This window comes from Dendrobates tinctorius, unplaced genomic scaffold (assembly GCF_039654945.1).
Source record: "Dendrobates tinctorius isolate UK_male_01 unplaced genomic scaffold, ASM3965494v1 ptg000254l, whole genome shotgun sequence".
Classification (NCBI taxonomy): Eukaryota; Metazoa; Chordata; class Amphibia; order Anura; family Dendrobatidae; genus Dendrobates; species Dendrobates tinctorius.
Genome location: NW_027361921.1, coordinates 772,053 through 791,113, shown reverse-complemented (window position 1 = coordinate 791,113; position 19,061 = coordinate 772,053). Strand labels below are relative to the sequence as shown.

At 41.6% G+C, this 19,061-nt stretch overlaps 1 protein-coding gene across 1 annotated transcript in view; it reads right to left on the bottom strand.

The window, feature by feature from the left end:
* Positions 1-257: 257 nt before the first annotated feature.
* MOB4 (MOB family member 4, phocein) overlaps positions 258-19,061 on the bottom strand; it is a 189,075-nt gene continuing 170,271 nt past the window's right edge. Inside the window, exon 8 of the mRNA XM_073558087.1 lies at positions 258-2,889. Within this exon, the coding sequence (XP_073414188.1) occupies positions 2,758-2,889 (132 nt within the window). The 3' untranslated portion in view covers positions 258-2,757. The remainder of the gene's footprint in view (positions 2,890-19,061) is intronic.

Below are 19,061 nucleotides of genomic sequence, written 5' to 3'. Positions count from 1 at the left end.
TTGCTTGTTCCTTTGGTACTGCGCTACAGTTTAGGTTTTGACGTGGCTAGTTTGGACCCGGCTAGTTTGGCTACTCCTGCTGCCACCTGTGGTAGCCTTGCTGCTGCACTACAGGCCAAACTCTTTAGGTGCAGTCCTGCTTCCACTCTACTGCCATCTTGTAGAGCCTGCACCAACCTGCATCGCAGCAACATGATAGTCATAATGAATAATTAAATTTCATTTGATATATTAAATTAAACATTCAATTTAACAAATTTTTTGCAATGAAATACTTTAATGGAGAACAGTTTTAAACTTTTCATAAAATTTTACAACAGCAAAACTCATTGTGTTGCATATAATGCACAATTGTTATACAACCATGTAATGCAAATACAAATCTACTTTGTGTAATTTAAACAGAATCTAAAGTATCCCCAAAACTTAACAGCAATACCGATCAATACAATCATTAAAAACTTACTTGATTGCTATAAGAATCTAATCTAGGTATGCTTTTAGAACCTGTGCCTTGAGGTACATTTAATAGCCTTTTTCACAGGCTATCATTCTGGATTAAGTTTTATCGCATTGGCTAAGTAAATGAAAATATTTGTTCTACTCAGTGGGTAACACAATTAAGAGATCTGCATCTAAAATTGGTTGTGCACAATATATACAGACACTATATTGAACAAAAGGAATTAAAGCCATACATGCTAAAGGTCTAAAATACAATCAAATGTTTGCAATTTGAAGCCAAGTGTTCCCAAAATTAAATTTCCTTTGCATAAAAGATTGTCCCACGAACCAAAGCACTGTCCAATCAATAATGGAAAATTAGGCGTTTTCACAATTGGATCACCTTAATAAAATGTTGTTGTGCAGATAAACTGATAGTGCTGCTGCTACTGTATTTTGTGTAAGGCTTTAGTCTGGTCACATAAAGGAGCTTTAGCTACTTGTCGGCACGTACTGTTTGAATTGATCTAACATAAGTGAATATTGTCTACTGACGCAGCTGGCAGGGGATATTCTATTTTGTAACTTACTCCTTCCTGCTTTATGACTTACTACAGAATCTGAGGAATGAGCTCCAGAGACAGTAAGGGCACCAGGGCTCTGACCTTACTTGGATATTGGGACTATAAGGGTATGTGCACACGTATGCAGAAAATTCCTGACTGAAAACCGGACTCCTTCCCAGAAACCGCGCGTTTTTTCCGAAGCGTCCCCAGTCTCATAGAAAATAGTAAGAAATGCGGATTTTTCCGCAAAATTAATGAGCATGCTGCGTTTTTACCACGATGCTTTTGTGCATCAATATGCACAAAAAGTGCAGAATTCATTAAAATGAATAGGATGCTTCTTGTAAGCGTTTAAGCCGGTAAAAACGCTTAAACGCTTACGTGTTCACATACCCTAAAACCTTCACACCACTACTCTAATCCAATTAAGGATTCATTCTCTGAGCTCAATTTGTTTATCTAAATGTTCAATTATTATACCATGCCTCTGGTTTTTTTTTTTTTTCTTTTGTGCATATTTGTGTTTCTACAGAAACTATTATACCATGTCTGAGGAAGAGAACTAAGATTTCTCTAGAGCTTATTTTATCTTTGTTAGCCATTAAAAAGTTATAACTACAAGATTATCTTGTTTTTCTCACTGAGAGCATTTTTTTCAGCTGGCTAACAAGGTACCAAACCCTTTTTCCTTTTAATCCTTCTTGCTTGTTCCTCTCATCTAAGGCCTGTTGCACATTTCCGTTAGTCTCCATCAGTCATAATCCACAGTTTTACAAAAAAAAAACCGGATCCGCCATTTTTCTTGGCGGATCCGTTTTTTCCCCATTGACTTGCATTATCGGCGGATCTTGATGGATGGTCATCCGTTTTTTTACTGATCCGCCAAAATGTTGGCGTCCGCTGACATGACTGGACGGACAATGACATTTTTTTTGGCTGGCCAGATCCGCATTTGTACACTGCCCGGAAGAATTGCCTTTGCTGGAAATTTAACCCAAAATCACGTTCTGGCGGCTGAAAAAAATCTGTCTCTCTCAGGCAGCGGTTCCTTTAAATTTCATCCTTCGCCGGATCCGTAAAACCATGGTCCGGTGGCACACGTTCATGTCAGTACGGAGACGGATCAGTTTTCCACCATTTTCGCAGATTACAACTGACATAAAAAACGTGTGTGTGAAACATGCCTAGGTTATCTATCTTATCAGACATCACAGAGGATTTTTCAACTCACCTCCATAAATCACACCCAGCAGAAGGAGAGCTCAGTAGACAAACACAAACTAAAACAGTTATATGTCCCCAACTATTGGGCTCATTGTACTGCACTTGTGTGGTTTAAGGAGGAGAGCCCAGAGGTCCTCAGTTATAACAGATACCATCACTAAGATGAAAGTAACAGGCAGAGAGGAGCAATAAATATATTCCCTGCCAGCAGCATCAGTCGAGAAAATTCACTTACCTTCCACTTACCTTGCTTCATTCGTTGTGATGGAATAATACAAAAAATGTGCTGACCAGCAGCTAAAGAACCTCTTCAAGATCAGATACAAGCTTTACACAGGATACAGCAGTGGCAACATTATTTATATATCTGAAAAGCAACACTAAAAAAAAACCCAATTGTGAAAATGCTCCATTTTTATAATCCATCAATTAAACAGCACTTTTGTTCATGTGACAACCCCTATAAAATAAAACCATTTAATTTTCAAAATGAAGTAAATCATAATGAATATTATAGATGTCATTATGCTTCACTTTCTCCAGCAACCAGTCTTTGAACTTCTTCCTCCAAGATGGGAACAATTAGATTATCTTTGGACATCAAATTGTACTTCATAACAAATTTGGTGAACCGATGACACAAGAAAGTTTCATTCTGCAAAAAAGAAGAAAAAAAAAAAAGCACCATTAGAATATCATACTCAATGTTATATGTAGGTAATGTTCAAATAAAGCATTATTTTGACTTCAATTCAATACTGCCCAGTTCAAAATCTCTACATTTCTCTGTCCTCGGTCTCTGCATTTTGTAAAGTAGAGTTGATGACTGATAATGCCAAAATAGCCACATAAAGATTTGTTTTTTGTGGGAAAAGTTGTAGGTATGAATTACTACATTCTAAAAAATTGGTGGTGTAAAATAAAAAAACTAAATTCTGCCACTTTTGGGTTTCATTTTTACAGAATTCAACAGGATTCTCCAGGTCAGTACAATTATGGGGTTTTGGATAGAATATGAAGGGTCTTTTTATATTTTAATGGCTATTTTTGTATTTATTTATTGAACAAATTATTAAACAACATGTATGTCAGTACCTGGATAAGAATGAAGTGATTAAACAGAGTCAGCATGGGTTTGTAACTAATAAGTCATGTCAAACTAACTTAATATCCTTCTATGACGGTATCACTGATTGGGTGGATGAGGGAAATGCTGTAGATATAGTATATCTTGATGTCAGCAAAGCATTTGACAAAGTATCTCACACAATCCTTATTGAAAAAATGACTAGGTATGGAATGGACAAGGCAACTGTTAGGTGAATTCATAACTGGCTTAGTGTTCGAACCCCAAGAGTGGTCGCAAATGGCTGCACATCCAGTTGGAAGAATGTCTCAAGTGGGGTACCACAGGGCTCTGTCCTGGGCCCTGTATTGCTCAACATCTTTATCAACGATTTAGATGAAGGAATTGAGGGTAAACTGATTAAACTTGCTGATGACACAAAGCTAGGAGGGATAGCTAATACTAGAGAAGAGAGAGAGAGGATTCAAAAAGATATAAACTGGAGCAGTGGGCAGCAACAGAATGGTTTTTAACAGGGAAAAATGCAAAGTACTACATCTGGGCAATAAAAATGAAAAACGCATATACAGAATGGGAGGAATAGGGCTAAGCAACAGCACATGTGAAAGACTTGGGTATACTAATAGATTACAGACTGAATATGAGTCAACAGTGTCATGCAGCAGCAAAAAAGGCAAATGCAATTCTAGGATGTATTAACAGAAGCATACAGTCTAGATCAGTGGTCCCCAACCTTTTTTGCACCAGGGACCGGTTTCAAGCAAGACCATTCTTCCATGGCCCGGCAGGGCGGGGATGGAGGTGTGGCAGGGGCGGGGCTTTGGTCATAAGGGGGCGGGGCTATGGACACGGTTGTAGTGTAGCAGTGCATACTTATAATTAAATAACATTTATAATGTGACTCAACTCACCATAGGTTTTGAATAAGTGCTCCATCACCCCCTTCTCCCCATCATTGCCTTCACCCCATCACTCCCTTCTCCCCATCATTGCCTTCACCCCATCACTCTCTTCTCCCCATCATTGCCTTCACCCCATCACTGCCATCTCTCCATCATTGCCTTCACCCCATCACTGCCATCTCTCCATCATTGCCTTCACCCCATCACTGCCATCTCTCCATCATTGCCTTCACCCTATCATTCCCTTCTCCCCATCATTGCCTTCACCCCATCACTCCCTTCTCCCCATCATTGCCTTCACCCCATCACTGCTGTCTCTCCATCATTGCCTTCACCCCATCACTCCCTTCTCCCCATCATTGCCTTCACCCCATCACTGCCATCTCTCCATCATTGCCTTCACCCCATCACTCCCTTCTCCCCATCATTGCCTTCACCCCATCACTCCCTTCTCCCCATCATTGCCTTCACCCCATCACTCCCTTCTCCCCATCATTGCCTTCACCCCATCACTGCTGTCTCTCCATCATTGCCTTCACCCCATCACTCCCTTCTCCCCATCATTGCCTTCACCCCATCACTGCCATCTCTCCATCATTGCCTTCACCCCATCACTCTCTTCTCCCCATCATTGCCTTCACCCCATCACTCCCTTCTCCCCATCATTGCCTTCACCCCATCACTCCCTTCTCCCCATCATTGCCTTCACCCCATCACTGCTGTCTCTCCATCATTGCCTTCACCCCATCACTCCCTTCTCCCCATCATTGCCTTCACCCCATCACTCCCTTCTCCCCATCATTGCCTTCACCCCATCACTGCTGTCTCTCCATCATTGCCTTCACCCCATCACTCCCCTCTCTCCATCACTGCCTTCACCCCATCACTCCCCTCTCCCCATCACTGCCGTCTCTCCATCACTCCCCTCATGGCCTTCTCCTCATGTCCCCATCTCCTCCAGGGCCAGGCTACACAAACACAGACCAACACACACACACACACACACACACACACACAGACAGACATACACACATTATACATACATACACACACACACACATCATACACACAGACACCACCTCTCTCCTCTCACCTGCCCGCCGCCCGCGCTTCCTCGCTCTGACACAGCAGCGGCCGTGCTCCTCTATGTGTCAGTCAGAGACAGGAAGCGCGGGCGGCGGGCAGGAAGCTGGACGCAGTGGACGGGTCCTTGCAGCTCCGCTCCTGCTATTCCCTCTTGCAGGCAGCGGAGCTGCTTGGATCGCTCTCTGGCCGCCGCTAGAACTGCTGCGCGCCGCCCCAGCCCCCGCTACGCCACTGACCGCCCCTGGCTCCCCTTGTGTCCGCGGACCGGCAAGGGCACTGCAGCGGCCCAGTGCCGGGCCGCGGACCGGCGATTGGGGACCCCTGGTCTAGATCACGTGAAGTCATTATTGCCCTCTACTCCTCTTTGGTCAGACCTCATCTGGAATACTGTGTCCAGTTTTGGGCGTCACATTTTAAAAAAAGACATCAACAAACTGGAGCAAGTTCAGAAAAGAGCGACCAGAATGGTGACCGGTCAGCAAACCCTGTCTTATGAGGAAAGGTTGCAGGATTTGGGATTGTTTAGTCTGCAAAAGAAGACTGAGGAGACTTAATTGTCTACAAATATTTCAAGGGCTGTCACATTGCAGAAGGATCATATTTATTCTCATTTGCACAAGGAAGACTAGAAGCAATGGGATGAAACTGAATGGGAGGAGACACAGATTAGATATTAGAAAAAACTTTGACAGTTAGAGTGATCAATGAGTGGAACAGGCTGCCACGAGAGGTGGTGAGTTCTTCCTTCAATAGAAGTCTTCAAACACAGGCTGGACAGATATCTGTCTGGGATGATTTAGCAAATCCTGCTTTGAGCAGGGGGTTGGACCAGATGGCCCAGGAGGTCCCTTCCAACTCTACCATTCTATTTTTTTACATTTTTGGAGACCTGAAACCTGCTTTTTTGTACATTTGATATAAATAAACAATAATAATCTTTATATAGCTCCAACATATACCACAGCAATTTAACGTTGTTACTTATGACTGATGTGTATGAACTGTTAAACTGTAAAGATAATACAATAATTAAAGCAAAATAAGACAACCCTTCTAGTAAGAGTTTACAATCTACAATGAGGTTGGGGAGACACAAAGTACAGGTGCAGATTTATAATGATCATCCAGCCATCTTGAGGGAGAGGGGGATAGATGAAGGCTGCATGAGCTGCTCAACAGCCAGTACTTGTGGTCCTATTGGTTGCGGTGGAGTTTGATGGAGGGTTATTCTCAAATAGTGAATGGGCCATACATACACTTACATATAAAATGCCTTTGATTAGGGAACGTGATAGGCCGCTATGAACAGATGTGTTTTGAGGTAGCGCCTAAAACATATGGAAACTTGAGAAAGGTGGAGGTAAGTGTGCACTGCCACAAGGTATAAGATGCAGTAGGAGATCTTAGAGATTTAAATGCTATTTTTAACCTCTTTACCCCGAAGCCTGTTTTCACCTTCCTGACCATGCCAATTTTTTCAAATTCTGACCAGGACCAGTGTCATTTTATGTGGCAATAACTCTGGAACGTTTCAACGGATCCCACTGATTTGGAGACCATTTTCTCGTGACATTGTACTTCATGACAGTAAAATTTGTTTGATAAGATTTGCATATGTGAAAATATTGGAAATTTCGCGAAGACTTTGAAAATGTTAATTTTCAAACTTTTCATTTGTATGCCCTTAAAATCAGATTTATATCACACATTTTGATTTTCAGCACAATTTGACTACTTTTTTGTTAGGAAGCTAGAAGGGTTAAAAGTTGACCAGCGATTTCTCATTTTTCCAACAAAATTTTCATTTTTTTTTTTTTTTTTATAAAGAGACCACATTACAGTTGAAGTGACTGAGTGGTCTATATGACAAAAAACACACAAGTGACACCATTCTAAAAACTGCACCCCTCAAGGTGCGGAAAACCACATTCAAGAAGTTCATTAACCCTTGAGGTGCTTCACAAATTATTGGAATGTGGAAGGAAAAAAAAAAAAATGAAGTTTTTTCTCAAAACTTTTACTTTAGATTCATTTTTTTTATTTTCACAAGGATAACAGGAGAACATGAAGCCCAAATTATGCTGTGCAATTTCTCCTGAGCCACGTAGATACCCCATAAATGTAGAAAAGTCCTATTTGGGCACACGGCAGGGGAGGAGTGACTTAATATTTGTGGACATGTGGTACGCTTTGAATCAATCCTTAACGTAAGGACAGGCTTCTCAGGGCAAATTTCACAATGAGTAAATTGTGTCCTTTCATATTCCCCTCTTGCAGTTTTTATGATTTTCCCTTTGTGATTTGGGGGAACCTTTGCTGAAAAATGTTGACCTGGGACAATATGGACACCATCAGTTTCAGAAGTAATGGGCCCCTCACTTTCTAGCGCAGCAAACATTAGTGCCATGATGACTACCTCCTGAAACTGAAGGCAGGTTCCCGTATTGCCTGCAGATTGAAACAGCACAAAACCTTTGTACATATCATCTGTACAATGTGCACGGCCAATTTTTTGTACCATGACGTGGGATTTTGGGTGAAAAATTGATGGGCATAGAAACTTATTTGGGCCACCATAAGGCTTATTATTTCCTTGCTGAAAAAGAATTTGAAAAAGTCAATTTCAGAAAGGCCTGTAACATCAAATTGAATTTCTGAGCGGCCAATGAAATCCAGAATAACAGGCTGATAATTTTCGGGGGGGTGGAGTTCATATGGGATAGATTGCTGTAGGTGTTTCCTGGGTCCTAGGGCACCTTGTTAGGGGTCCCAATTCACAAGATGAGAAGGAGGAAGAATATAGGAATGTGGGATCTTCAACACAGATTCATCCAGTGAGGAAGGCAAAAACAAAGCATATTTCCTCTGGTGAATAGCATCTTGTTGCCGAATGGGCCAAGTTTATTTATCTATCAAAACACTGGGGATGTGCATGCAAGTGGTGCTTTTACACATGTATTGTGTGGGGCTTCCACTCATCTGCTTTTGGAGGTTCTCTGACACTTTCTTCACCTTCTGTGACAAGTAAAGATGTTTCTGTTCTGTCTAGGAAGTCTACATTTTCTTTGAGTTTCAAAGTTGCAATTCTTTCTTCCAGACCCCACACCTTTTCTTCTCAAAGGGCCAGTAGTCTACACTTCTGGCAGGTGAAGTTGGATTCTTCTTCTGGTCTATCTGTGAACATGTAGCACATATTGCAGCTCACCATGTATGTTGTCACATCTACCATGTTGCTCCTAGATCCTGCTGACTTGCTGTATGTCATCTTTCTTGTATAATCTGCTGTGTGTTTTCCTTCTTGTGTAATCTACTCAGTGAACAGCATTCTTGCAATAATGTCTTAGAGGCCAAAATTTGCGGGCCTAAAGGTACTGTCACACTTAGCGATGTACCAGCGATCTCGACCAGCGATATGATGCGGTCAGGATCGCTGATACATCGCTAAGTGGTCGCTAGTGAGCTGCCACACAGGCAGATCTCACCAGCGACACAGCAGCGGTCGGGGGTCGCTACTTACCTGTCAGACGAGGCGATCCTGACGTCCTCCTGCCCGCGTCCACGCGTCGCTCCTTGTCACAGCAGAAAGCCCAGCAGGAAGCTGACGACAAGAAGCGGCCCAGGACGTTCTCGCGCGATCAGCGATAACCAGCGGGGGAGTGGTCGGAGGTAAGTATCAGACATAGCAATATCGCTATAACGTCACAAAAACCAGTGACGTTATAGCGATATTGCTAGCGATATCGCTTAGTCTGACAGGCCCTTAAGGCATGCGATTTGGCAATGCTTTCCAGGCAGCTGGTCCCGGCTGTACCCAACAATCTTCTTGCCGAGGGAGACTATTCGCTTTTCACAGAAGGCAGCCTACACAGGATGGGTGTCCCATAGTGGGACACAGTGTAAAAGTAAGAATTAAATACAAACAAAAAAAATTGTTAATGTTTTTTAAACATACAAAATAAAAAAAATATTTATTCTATCATTAAAGCAATATTTGAATAAAAAAATCTAAATAAAAGTAGACATATTTAGTATTGCTGTGTCCGTAACAACTTGCCCTATAAAAATGACCCACTAGTTAACCTCTTTAGTGAGCTCCCTTAAAAAGAAAAAAAAAAAGCTTTATCATACCACCGAACAAAAAGTAGAATAACATGCAATCAAAAAAACGGATATAAATAAACGTGGTACCGCTGAAAATATCATCTTGTCCCGCAAAAAACAAGCCCCCATACAGTTCCATCATCGGAAAAATAAAAAAAATTATAGCTCTCAGAATAAAGCGATGCAGAAATAATTTTTTATATAAAAGTTTTTATTGTATAAAAGCGCCAAAAGGGGAAAAAAAAAAAAAAAAAAAAAAAGACATAAATGAGGTATTGCTGTAATCGTACTGACCCGAACAATAAAACTGCTTTATCAACATTACCATACACAGAATGGTATAAACGACCCCCCCACAAAAGAAATTCAGGAATTGCTGGTTTTTGTTCATTCTGCCTCCCAAAAATCGGAATAAAAAGCGATCAAAAAATGTCATGTGCCTGAAAATGGTACCAATAAAAACGTCAACTTGTCCTGCAAAAAAACAAGACCTCACATGACTATGGGCCAAAATATGGAAGAAATATAACTCTCAAAATGTGGAGATGCAAAAACTATTTTTTGCAGTATAACGCATGTCCCTGCGTACATCACGTTAACCCCTTCACGATCAAGCTCATTTTGACCTTATTGACCAGGCCATTTTTTGCAATTCTGACCAGTGTTCCTTTATGAGGTAATAACTCAGGAACACTTCAACGGATCCTAGCGATTCTGAGACTGTTTATTCGTGACATATTGGGCTTCATGTTAGTGGTAATTTTAGGTCAATATATTTTGCGTTTGTGAAAAAAATCAGAAATTTCGCGAAAATTCTGAAAATTTCGCAATTTTCAAATTTTGAATTGCTATTCTGTTAAACCAGAGAGTTATTTGACACAAAATAGTTAATAAATAACATTTCCCACATGTCTACTTTACATCAGCACAATTTTGGAAGCAAAATTGTGTGTTAGGAAGTTATAAAGGTTAAAAGTTGACCAGCGATTTCTCATTTTTACAACAAAATTTACAAAACTTTTTTTTTTTTTTTTTTTTTTTTTAGGGACCACTTCACATTTGAAGTCACTTTGAGGGGTCTATATGGCAGAAAATACCCAAAAGTGACACCATTCTAAAAACTGCACCCCTCAAGCTACTCAAAACTACAGTCAAGAAGATTATTAACCCTTCAGGTGTTTCATAGGGACTAAAGCAACGTGGAAGGAAAAAATGGACATTAATTTTTCCAACAAAAGTTTTCTTTTATCATTAATTTTTTTCATTTTCACATGGGCAACAGGACAAAATGCATCCTGAAATTTGTTGGGCAATTTCTCCTGAATACACGGATACCTCATATGTGGTCATAAACCACTGTTTGGGCGCACGGCAGGGCTCGGAAGGGAAGGTGCACCATTTGACTTTTTGAATGGAAAATATGCTGGAATATTTAGCGGTTGCCATGTCGCGTTTGGAGAGTCCCTGTGTGCCTAAACATTGGAGCTCCCCCACAAATGACCCCATTTTGGAAACTAGACCCCCCAAGGAACTTATCTAGATGCATAGTGATCACTTTGAACCCCCAGGTGCTTCACAAATCGATCCGTAAAAAAAGAAAAAATACTTTTTTTCACAAAAATTTTCTTTTAGCCTCAGTTTTTTCATTTTCACATGGGCAACAGGATAATACGGATCATAAAATTTGTGGGGCAATATCTCCCGAGTACACAGGTTCCTCGTATGTCATCATAAACCACTGTTTGGGCGCACGGCAGGGTCCGGAAGGGAAGGAGCGCCGCTTGACTTTTTGAATAGAAAATTAGCTCCAATCGCGATCGGACACCATGTCGCGTTTGGACAGCCCCTGTGTGCCTAAACAGTGAAAAAACCCCACAAGTGACACCATTTTGGAAAATAGACCCCTTAAGGAACTTATCTAGATGTGTAGTGAGCACTTTGAACCTTCAAGTGCTTCACAAAAGTTTATAACGTAGAGCAGTGAAAATAAGAATCTTTTCCTCAAAAATGTTTTAGCATGCTATTTTTTATTTTCACATGGCTAACATGAGAAATTGGACCACAATAGTTGTTGTCCAGTTTGTCCTGAGTACGCTGGTACCCCATATGTGGGGAGGAAAAACTGTTTGGGCGCACGGCAGGGCTCAGAAGGGAAGGAGCGCCATTTGACTTTTTGAAAGGAAAATTAGCTCCATGTCGTGTTTGGAGAGCCCCAGTGTGCCTAAACTTTGGATCTCCCCCACAAATTACCCCATTTTTGAAACAAGACCCCCTAAGGAACTTATCTAGATGCATAGTGAGCACTTTGAACCTCCAGGTGCTTCACAGAAGTTTATAAAGCAGAGACGTAAAAATAAAAAATGTTTTTTTCCCCTCAAAAAATTATTTTTTAGTCCGCAATTTTTTATTTTCACAAGGGTAACAGGATAAATTGGACCCCTATAGTTGTTGTCCAGTTTGTCCCGAGTACGCTGGAACCCAATATGTGCGGTGGGACCACTGTTTGGCCACACGTCGGGGCTCGGAAGGGAAGTAGTGACATTTTGAAATGCTAACTTTGATGGAATAGTCTGCGGGCGTCATGTTACATTTGCAGAGCCCCTGATGTACCTAAACTGTGGAAACCCCCCACAAGTGACCCCATTTTAGAAACTAGACCCCCCAAGGAACTTATCTAGATGTGTGGTGAGCACCTTGAACCCCCAAGTGCTTCACAGACGTTTATAACGCAGAGCCGTTTTTCCTCCAAAAAATGATTTTTAGCCCGCAATTTTTTGTTCCCATAAGGGCAACAGGATAAATTGGACCCCAAAAGTTGTCAAGTTTGTCCTGAGTACGCTGGTACCCCATATGTGGGGGGGAACCACTGTTTGGGCAAACGTCGGGGCTTGGAAGGGAAGTAGTGAGGTATTGAAATGCCGACTTGATGGAATGGTTTGTGGGCGTCATGTTGCTTTTGCAGAGCCCCTGATGTGCCTAAACAGTGGAAACCCCCCACAAGTGACCCCATTTTGGAAACTAGACCCCCCCAAGGAACTTATCTAGATGTATGGTGAGCACTTTGAACCCTTAAGTGCTTCACAGAAGTTTATAACGCAAAGCTGTGAAAAAAAAATCATTTTTTTCTTCAAAAAATGATTTTCAGCTCGCAATTCTTTATTTTCACAAGGGTAAGAGGAGAAATTGGACACCAAAAGTTGTTGTCCAATTTGTCCTGAGTACACTGATACCCCATATGTGGTGGTGGGGGGGGGGGGAGAACCATTGTTTGGGCACATGTCAGGGCTCGGAATGGAAGTAGTGACATTTTGAAATGCAGACATTGATGGAATGGTCTGCGGTCGTCGTTATGTTTGCAGAGCCCCTGATGTGCCTAAACAGTAGAAACCCCCCACAAGTGACCCCATTTTGGAAACTAGACCTTCCAAGGAACTTACCTAGATGTCTGGTGAGCACTTTGAACCCCCAAGTGCTTCACAGAAGTTTATAACGCAGAGACGTGAAAATAAAACTTTTTCCGCAAAAAATAATTTTTTAGCTCCCAATTTTTTATTTTCCCAAGGGTAACAGGAGAAATTAGACCCCCAAAGTTGTGCAATTTGTCCTGAGTATGCTGATACCCCATTTGTTGGGGTAAACCACTGTTTGGGCGCATGGCAGAGCTTGGAAGGGGGGGAGCACCGTTTGACTATTTGAACGCAAAATTGGCTGGAATCAATGGTGGCACTATGTCGCGTTTGGAGACCCCCTGATGTGCCTAAACAGTGGAAACCCCTCAAATCTAACCCCAACACACCCCTAACCACAACCCTAACTCCAACAGACCCCTTACCCTAATCCCAACCCCAACTATAACCCTAACCACAGGCCTAACCCTAATATTAACCCTAATTCCAACCCTAACCCTAATTGTAACTCTAATTCCAACCCTAACCCTAATTTCAACCCTAGCCCTAACCCTAGCGGAAAAATAAAAATATTTTCTTTATTTTATATGGGCCTACCTATGGGGGTGATAGAGGGGGGGGTTTATTTACTTTTCATTTAATTTTGATCACTGTGAGAGTGATCAAAATGAATGAATCGAATCTGCAGCCGGGCGCATTTTCCAAGATGGCGGCGCCCATGATCCGGGACCGCGGGACACCGGGAGCGACAGCGGCACTCGGTAGGCACCAGGGGGTGATCGAACTTCGGGGGGGAGCGGAGGGAGCCGGGGGAGCTTATCACAGCGGCTGCACATCGCCGCTGTCATTCAGTGGCGGGGGCCGATTGCCCCCGCCAGCCGGTGTGTGGGGAGGTCACATTACTGTCTCTAGCCATGTCCGATGCTACTGCAGCATCGGCCATGGCTGGATTGTAATATTTCATCAATTTTCATTGATGAAATATTACTATCGCTGATTGGCTGTTAAAAGTGAAACAGCCTATCAGAGTGATCATAGCCACGTCGGCTGACCTTTTAGTGACCCCGGTCACCCGACCCGCAGGGGGGCTTTAAAGTTATGACGCCACATAGACGTCACTGGTCAATTTGGCACAGGTTTTCATGACGCCTATATGGCGTCACTGGTCGTGAAGGGGTTAAAGATATGTACGCATGCAGATCTATGCGGCGCAAACGCTGCGCACACAAACACTAATGTGAAACCAGCTTTAGTGTGTGACAGATGCCAAACATGAAAACCCACTATAAAAACCTGCTATAAATAGTAAATCAAAGCCCCCCTTTAACACTCCCTTAGTTAGGGAAAAATAATAAAATTTAAAAAAAAAAAAAAAAAAAGTATTTCCATTTTCCTATTAGAATTTGGGGGTTTTAACTGTTTAGGCACATCAAGGGCTCTCCATACGCGACAGGAGTCTGATCTCAATTCCAAAAAAGTCAAATGATACTCCTTCCCTTCCGAGCTCTGCCATGCGCCCAGTGGTTAACCCCTACATATGAGGTATCAGCATACTCAGGACATATTTCACAACAACTTTTCGGGTCCAATTTCTCGTGTTACCCTTGGGAAAATAAAAAATTGGGGGCAAAAAAATCATTTTTGTGAGAAAAAAAAAAAAAAGATTTTTTATTTTTACTGCTCTACATTATAAACTTCTGTGAAGCACTAGGGGGTTCAAAGTGCTCACCACACATCTAGATAAGTTCCTTAGGGGGTTTACTTTCCAAAATGGTGTCACTTGTGGGGGGTTTCCACTGTTTAGGCACATCAGGGCCTCGCCAAACGCGACATGGCGTCCGATCTCAATCCCAGCCATTTTTTTTAATTGAAAAGTCAAACGGCGCTCCTTCCCTTCCGAGCTCTGCCATGAGCCCAAACAGTGGTTTACTTGCATATATGGGGTATCAGCGAACTCAGGACAAATAGTACAACTTTTGGGGTCCAATTTCTCCTGTTACTCTTGGTAAAATATAACAAATTGGATCTGAATTTTAAAAAAAAAATTTGTGAAAAAAAGTTAAATGTTCATTTTTTTTTTTTTAAACATTCCAAAAATTTCAGTGAAGCACCTGAAGGGTTAATAAACTTCTTGAATGTGGTTTTGAGCACCTTGAGGTGTGCAGTTTTTAGAATGGTGTCACTTTTGGGTATTTTCTATCATATAGACCCTTCAAAGTGACTTCAAATGTGATGTGGTCCCTAAAAAAGAAAGAAAATTGTGTTGTAAAAATGAGAAACAGCAGTTTAACTTTTAACCCTTACAACTTCCTAACAAAAAAAAAACAAAAAAATTAATTTGGTTCCAAAATTGTGCTGATGTAAAGTAGACATGTGGGAAATGTTATTTATTAAATAGATTGTGTGACATTTCTCTGTTTTAAGGGCATGAAAATGCAAAGTTAGAAAATTGCGAAATTTTCAAAATTTACCAAATTTTTGTTTTTTTCACAAATAAACGCAAGTAGTATCAAAGAAATTTTAGCACTATCATGAAGTACAATATGTCCTGAGAAAACAATGTCAGAATCACCGGTATCCATGGAAGTGTTCCAGAGTTATCACCTCATCAAGGGACAGGGATCAGATTTGTAAAAATTGGCCTGGTCATTAAAGGGAATCTGTCACCCCATTTTCAGCCAATAAGCTGCGGCCACCACCATCCGGGGCTTATCTACAGCATTCTGTAATGCTGTGGATAAGCCCCCGATGTAACCTGAAGGATAAGAAAAACAAGTTAGATTATACTCACCGGGGTGGCGGGAGTGGTGGCTGTCGCGGTCTGGTCCAGCGTCTCCCATCTTCTAGAGATGACGTCCTCCTCCTTACTTCTGCCGCGTCTGCTGCGCAGGCGTACTTTATCTTCCCTGTTGAAGCAGACTAAACTACTGCAGTGCGCATGCGCCGGGAAAAGTCAGAGAGGTCCCGCACCTGCGCACTGCAGTACTTTTCTATGCCCACAAGAGGGCAGAGAAAGTACGCCTCCACAGGAGCCGCGGCAGAAGTAAGAAGGGGGACATCATCGTATGAAGATGGAAGGTGCCGGACCGGACCGCAACACCCATTGGACGGGATCCCCGGGTGAGTATAATCTAACTCGTTTTTCTTATCTTTCAGGTTACATCGGGGACTTATCTACAGCATTACAAAATGCTGTAGATATGCCCCTGATGGCTGTGGCCGCATCTTATAGGCCAAAAATTGGGTGACAGATCCCCTTTAACATGCAAACCACCCTTGGGGGTAAAGGGGTTAATATCAAAAGGCAAAAACATTTCATCTAAAAGGGCTGCGAATAATACCTACAGTATCTTTTAATTATTCCTATTAATACAAAGAAGCTATTCCTAACTATTAAAAACACAAGTAGAATGGTTGACCTGAAACTACAGTGATGTAGTTATCAATTCCGTAATACCTACTGAAACTACCTATATACTTGCCAGATATTGCAGGTTTTGGAGCTCTCGCTGGGCAACATTGAGTTTCAGATGCCTCCAAAGATTTTCTATTGGGCTCAGGTCAGGTCTAGAGACTGGCTAGGCCAATCCGGATCCTTGAAATGCTTCTTATGGGGCCACGCCTTAGTTGCCCTGGCTGTGTGTTTTGGATCATTGCAATGCTAGAAGACGCAGCCACGACATCTTCAATGCTCGTACTGAAGGTACGAAGTTGTTGGCCAACAAACAATCGGCGATACATGACCCCATCCATCCTCTCTTCAGTACTGTGCAGTTGTTCTGTCCCCTTTGCTGAAAAAAGAACCCACACAGTATGATGTTTCCCCCACCATGCTTCACGGTTAGGACGGTGTTCTTGGGGTAGTACTCATCCTCCTCCTTCCTCCAAACCCAGCAAGTAGAGTTGATACCAAAAAGTTCTATTTTGGTCTCATCTGACCACATAACCTTCTCCCATGCCTCCTCTGGATCATCCAGATGGTCATTGACGAACTTCAATCGGGCTTGGACATGTTCTGGCGTGAGCAGGGGGATCTTGCGTGCCCTGCAGGATTTTAATCCATGACGGTGTAGCATCTTAATAATGGTAATGCTTGAGACTGTGGTCCCAGCTCTCTTCAGGTCATTACCCAGGTACTTCTATATAGTTGTGGGTCAATTCCTCACCTTTCTCAGACTCATCCTTACCCCACAAGGAAAGATCTTGCATGGTGTCCCAAACCGAAGAAGATTGACAATCATCTTGTGTTTCTTCCATTTTCTAATAATTGTGCCAAAAGTTGTTGCCCTCTCAACAAGCTGCTTGCCTATTGTTCTGTAGCCCATCCCAGTCTTGTGCAGTTCTACAGTTTTGTCCCTTTTTCCTAAGACAGCTCATTGGTCATGGCTATGGTGGAGAGGTTGGATTGTAAATGAGTATGTGGACAGATGTCTTTTATACAAGTAACAAGTTCAAACAGGTGCAATTAATATAGGTAATGAGTGCAGAGTAGGAGGGCTTCTTAAATAAAAACTAAGATCTCCGAGCCAGAATTCTTGCTGGTTGGTAGGTGATTTCATGCAATAAAATGCAATTTAAAAATTATACAATGTGATTTTCTGATTTTTTTTTTTTTTTACATTCTGTCTCTCACAGTTGAAGTGTACCGACGACAGAAATTTCATTCTTTGTAGGTGGGAAAACTTGCAAAATCGTAGGTGTATCAAATACTTATTATCCCCATTGTATATTGAACGCTCTCTCACAGCTGTAGTCCCTGATATGATAGCTTTTTAATTAGCTATAATAAAATAGGCAAACCATGCAACCACACTTGCTATTAGAAGTGTTAACTCACAGCCTCAACAGGTTTCACCTAAATGCTCAGGGGAGCTTAGGAAGAAATGAACAGCCATGTGGACTGAAGGTCCTTAAAAAACCTTTGTTATGACATCATTAATAGGTTATCCAATTAAACAGACCAAATCAGATTCACCAATGGTAGTTGTTTATACTCACCTTATCATAATCCATTTAAGTGTCACAACAGGTCCCAGAGCACCATCATTGGTTATCAACATCAAATAATTCTCTCTCCAATTTAAGAAAACAAATGCCCACACACAACCAATGTACTGCATCGACGTAACATGGCAGAGTAGACCATGTGTTCTCCAAATTATCAATATGTACTCAGTAATAGGTCCACTTATGTGTCCTATCACGATGAACTGAGTATGATGAAAAGTCATTCTTTTGAGGTGGTTTTTGGTATATTTTTTCTTTATGGTGTTCACCACACAAAATAAATGTGACAATTTTATTGTACCTATTATGCATACTTTTGTTTAATTTTGCTTTTGCATAAAATCTGCATCTTTTGGTGAAACATCCTTCTGTGATATTTTTGCATGCATTTTTCCTTTTTTAATGTAAATTTTTAATGATATATATTTACTTAGTCCTACTATGAGAGTTATATTTTACTTTGATTCCTGGTCCATAACATTGCAATACTTCTGTACTGCTATACATGAGACCTATCAGGATCACCCTAGCAAAGCCCGGGAGACCCAGATTATGGCATGGCATAATTATACTACCGAGCCCAGGGGTCATTAATTTTTAAACGGAAGTTGCCAATTCAACTATGATGACCTGCAATCACAGGGTGCTGATATGGTTCTCCATTTCCCCTCTTGCTGACAACTACATCTTCCAAAAGGTAGGGGAGAAAACAAGGGGAACTGCTACCTTGCATCTAATCCTTATAAACAGGGAGGAAATGGTTGAGGAGGTAAAAGTGGCTGGGACCCTAGGAGGTAGCGACCATGCTATTTTAGAATTTTGGATAACTAGAGGAGGAAGACCTGTGAAGACTCAGACTTCAAGGTTAGATTTCAGAAAGGCACATTTTAAGGGATTCAGAAAGAGAATTGGAGGGATCAAATGGCTGGATATCCTTAAGGACAAAAATGTCCAGGAAGGATGGGAAATCTAGAAAAATGAAATTCTCAAAGCACAATTGTTAACAATTCCAAGAAGAGGGAGGAATAGGAAGCATTTAAGGAAACAAGGATGGATGAACACAGAACTTAAGCACATGCTAAAAAGGAAGAAAGAAATGTTTATAAAATGGAAAGAGGGAGGCATATCTAAAGAAGAATATAATGCTGTCTGCAGAACCTGCAGGGCACAAATCAGATTAACTAAAGCTGACAATGAATTGAGGCTTGCAAGAGACGTCAAAAGCAATAATAAAGGA